We start from the raw sequence: 4,211 nt of genomic DNA, 5'->3' as shown, positions 1-4,211 counted from the left end.
TTTCTCCCAGCAATCTTGATTCCAGCTTGTGTTTCTTCCAGTCCAGTGTTTCTCATGATGTACTCTGCATATAAGTTAAATAAGCAGGGTGACAATATACAGCCTTGACGTGCTCCTTTTCCTATCTGGAACCAGTCTGTTGTTCCATGTCCAGTTCTAACTGTTGCTTCCTGACCTGCATACAGATTTCTCAAGAGGCAGGTCAGATGGTCTGGCATTCCCATCTCTCTCAGAATTTTCCACAGTTTATTGTGATCCACACAATCAAAGGCTTTGGCATAGTCAATAAAGCAGAAATAGATGTTTTTCTGAAACTCTATTCTTTTTTCCATGATTCAGAGGATGTTGGTAATTTGATCTCTTGTTCCTCTGCCTTTTCTAAAACCAGCTTGAACACCAGGAAGTTCACGGTTTATGTATTGCTGAAGCCTGGCTTAGAGAATTTTGAGCATTACTTTACTAGCATGTGAGATGAGTGCAATTGTGTGGTAGTTTGAGCATTCTTTGCCATTGCCTTTCTTTGGCATTGGAATGAAAACAGACCCTTTCCAGTCCTGTGGCCACTGCTGAGTTTTCCCAATTTGCTGGCATACTGAGTGCAGCACTTTCACAGCATCATCTTTCTTACATAGATTAGGGGAACAATATCTGAGTATAACATACTGGTTTGTCAAGTAGGTTCTGAGGCATGAGGCAGGACAGACTTTAAGACAGGGTTTGGGGTAAATGTATAGTACATTAGCATAGCTTAAGACAAACATTTCCATAAGAAAAATGCATTGGTTATCTCAAGGTTTGAGAATAGTTAACTTCAGGTGAAACCAGGTGTCATTATGGCAACACAGTATTTTAAGAGAAACCTCCTTTTAAATTTGTGTAGAGAAGGAAAAAAATATCCCTAGTTTGTTTCCTCCTGCCGCTTAACAGAGAAAAAAATGTCTGACACTTGCACGCTATTTCCTCCGTTTGGAGACCCCTGGCCTTCCTGCCTGTTACCCTTTTACTTACTGGATAGGTTTTTTGTTTAGCAAATATTTTACAGCAGCTTTTACATCCTTATTCCTCAAGCTGTAGATTATAGGATTTAGCATGGGAGTCACTACACCATAAAACAGGGAAATGAGCTTGTCAGAAGCTTGCAACTTGTTTTCTCCATGCAGTTCTTGAGACTTAGGTTTGGCATACATAAAGAAGATGGTACCATAAAATATAATTACCACAGTCAAATGTGCTGAGCAGGTAGAAAAGGCCTTATGTCTCCCTCTAGCTGAGTTCATTCTCAAGATGGTATAGAGGATGAACATGTAGGAGAAAAATATGACCAGCAGTGGAAGAACTAGAAATGCCATATTTGATACCATCATTGTGATAATATTGAGAGATATATCAGTACAAGCTAGCTTGAGAACAGCTAATATTTCACATGTGAAATGATTGATTACATTATTCTCACAGAAAGGCAATTGCATGGCAAGTGATGTTTGCACAATTGAGTTGATCCCACCAGAGAGCCACGACACAGAAGCCATCAGAACATACACCACCTTGCTCATGATGACAGGGTATCTCAGAGGGTTACAGATGGCCACATAGCGGTCAAAAGCCATCATGCCAAGGAGCAAACACTCTGTTGAACCCATTGCAAATCCAAAAAACATTTGCACTGCACATCCAGAGAAGGAAATGTTCCTTTTCTTTGAGATTAAGCTCACCAAAGTTGAAGGAACAGAGGAAGATGTATAGCAGATATCCAGAAAAGAGAGGTTTCCCAGGAAGAAGTACATGGGGGAGTGAAGATGGGAATCAAAGATGCTTGCTGTGATGAGAACACCGTTGCCAACTAGAATGACTAGGTACATACTTAGAATTACAACAAAGTAAACAATCTCAGTCTTTGGGTATTCAGAAAGACCCAGAAGAAGAAATTCTAGCACAAATGTCTGGTTAATTTTATCCATGTCCTCTGCTTTCAGGATGTCAAAGGAAGATCTCCTATAAGATATATTTACCACCAGGAAACAAGTGTTACATGTTACACATTACCTAAACAATTGGTTTTTAAAGAATGTATTATAAGGAGTGTTTGCTTGAAGCCCTGAAGTCCAGTTATCTTCAACAATGTGTATCAACAAAATACAATAAAACTGGAAATGATTAAAGTATCTATGCCATTGCCACTATGTGAAGTTCTACCTATGATTAAAGAAACATACAGAAGTAACTTTTACTGCTATGGAGGACATGTTCCTGGGTTGAGGTTTCTAAAGCTCCTGACTAATTAGTGAATATAAGCCTGACAAGTAAAGAGTGGAGATGGCAAAATACCACTCAATAGGACTGGAAATTTTAAATTGAAATTCATGATGGTCAAAATTCACAGAAACTCTGATTTTTGGGGGGCATATATCTTTCTATGCCTGACACTACATAGTATATATTAGTCACCTTAATTGTTTTATAGACAATTAGTAATAATAAATTGAATAGCATAAACTGAAATTTAACATCTGTTTAAACACAGATATCTGTTGATTTCATATTTCAGCTCCTCTTAGTTTCTTGTGTGACTGTTCCTATGACAAGACCACTGCATAGACCAGCTCCACACGAATGTTACAGACAACCTTTGGAGAACATTACATAGTCTCTTCACTTATTTTTACTCTGTGGCTTCATAGTGTATCTTCATAATTTACTCACTTGTCAACCTAAGAGAACAGCAAAAAATGTTTAAATTTTTTTTTATAAATAGGTATACATGGGTATATGTACTATTTCATGTTTAACAAAATATAATCATTGTTTGTACTATCCCCATTTTTCACATATTAAAAAATGGAATTTTTCCAAGGTTGACCACATAGTAAATAATAAAGTAGAGCTCAAAGCTCAGATCAAGTGTAGTTCACAGCACCACTACTTTTAGTATACACATAAGTCATCACACAGTAGGATTTTATGAGACTTTTAGCAGAAACATAATAAAAGGAATTAAGATATTTAGATTAATGTGTTTGTCACATTACTGACTGGATGTGAAAACTGATCTTTTCATAATCACCACCATATTTGACATTGATCAAAATCACAAGCTTAGTCCTCACATGGCTAATAGATTTGAGGGTTTCAGCATAGCCACTTTTCTCCCACTCTGTCACTTAGTTTGCCATGTGATAGTAGTTGAGGAACTCACTATATAGCAGATATTACTTAGAATCAGAAATCCAATGCAACAGAGGGATTCATACTAAGGAATAATTTAGAATACACAACAGAAATACCACAATTTTGAAGACAAAGACAATAAGGGAATATAAAATCTCAATTTTGGAGATGAAAACTTTAGCCCAAATGACATTGTAAATTTTTATTTGTTCGGCTTAAGTAAAGAATTTTCCTTAAAGAAAAGAAAGAGAAGAAAAAACCTTCATTTCATTTATGCAACAATTTCTTACTTCAGGATCTTGTGTGTCATATTTAAGGCGTGAAATTTGTTCACTTGGCTGATGTCACATGACTAAAATCAGGAACAAACAATATTCATAGTCCATTACAACTTCACCTAACTGGTAGCATTAAAATTTGTATAAAAATCATGTGTCAACAGCAGGCTATTGTTAGTGAGAACCTTAGAATAGGCAGGGTCACAAAGTCAAACTGACCTTCATTCAACAGTGCCAGGAACAAGGAGGCAAAAATCCAACTCTTATTCTATACTACTTCACATGACAAGTCAAAATTCTCCCCAGTGAGGCTCAGAAATTGGTGAGAGGATGCACTGGATAAGGAACATGAGCACCCTGATCAGACCTATCACTAACAGAAATGGAAGAAGACAGCAAGATTTACCAGGATATATGAAGATGTTTTAACCAGGCTCTTTGAATCCAGGACTCCAGCGACTGTTATCTTCCTCTTCCAGACAACTGCAATGACAATGCATCTGAGGCTATCTAAACTGCTTCTTCCAGTCATCTGTTCCAAGCCTTTCCGTCCTAGGCAGAAATCTCTCACTAAGTCAAACACACCTTGAACTAGGCTTGTTTCGCTACATTTGGTTTACTTCTGCTCCCAGCACTTAAAACTGTTTATGTTGTTACACTGTGAGGTAACAAGAGATGTGGGGGAAGGAGCTTATTTGTCTTGTTCATCCTTCTACACCTAAGTCTAATACAGTGTCAGCACATAATAGATGGGTTCTGACTGACTTG

The 4,211-nt window shown here is 37.4% G+C and overlaps 1 protein-coding gene across 1 annotated transcript; it reads right to left on the bottom strand.

Annotated features, from left to right (window-relative positions):
• Positions 1-1,004: 1,004 nt before the first annotated feature.
• Positions 1,005-2,015, bottom strand: LOC101104639 (olfactory receptor 13C3). Its single transcript, XM_027963895.2, has one exon. The coding sequence runs from the start codon at positions 1,956-1,958 to the stop codon at positions 1,005-1,007; it is 954 nt and encodes a 317-aa protein (XP_027819696.2). The 5' UTR covers positions 1,959-2,015.
• Positions 2,016-4,211: the final 2,196 nt, after the last annotated feature.

The sequence above is a fragment of the Ovis aries genome, chromosome 2, assembly GCF_016772045.2.
Source record: "Ovis aries strain OAR_USU_Benz2616 breed Rambouillet chromosome 2, ARS-UI_Ramb_v3.0, whole genome shotgun sequence".
Lineage (NCBI taxonomy): Eukaryota > Metazoa > Chordata > Mammalia > Artiodactyla > Bovidae > Ovis > Ovis aries.
Note: the sequence above shows the minus strand (reverse complement) of the source record. Positions and strands in the feature narration are given on the sequence as shown.

Coding starts and splice junctions, on each gene's coding strand:
- LOC101104639 (XM_027963895.2), bottom strand. CDS start 1,958: ATGGATAAAATTAACCAGACATTTGTGCTAGAATTTCTTCTTCTGGGT.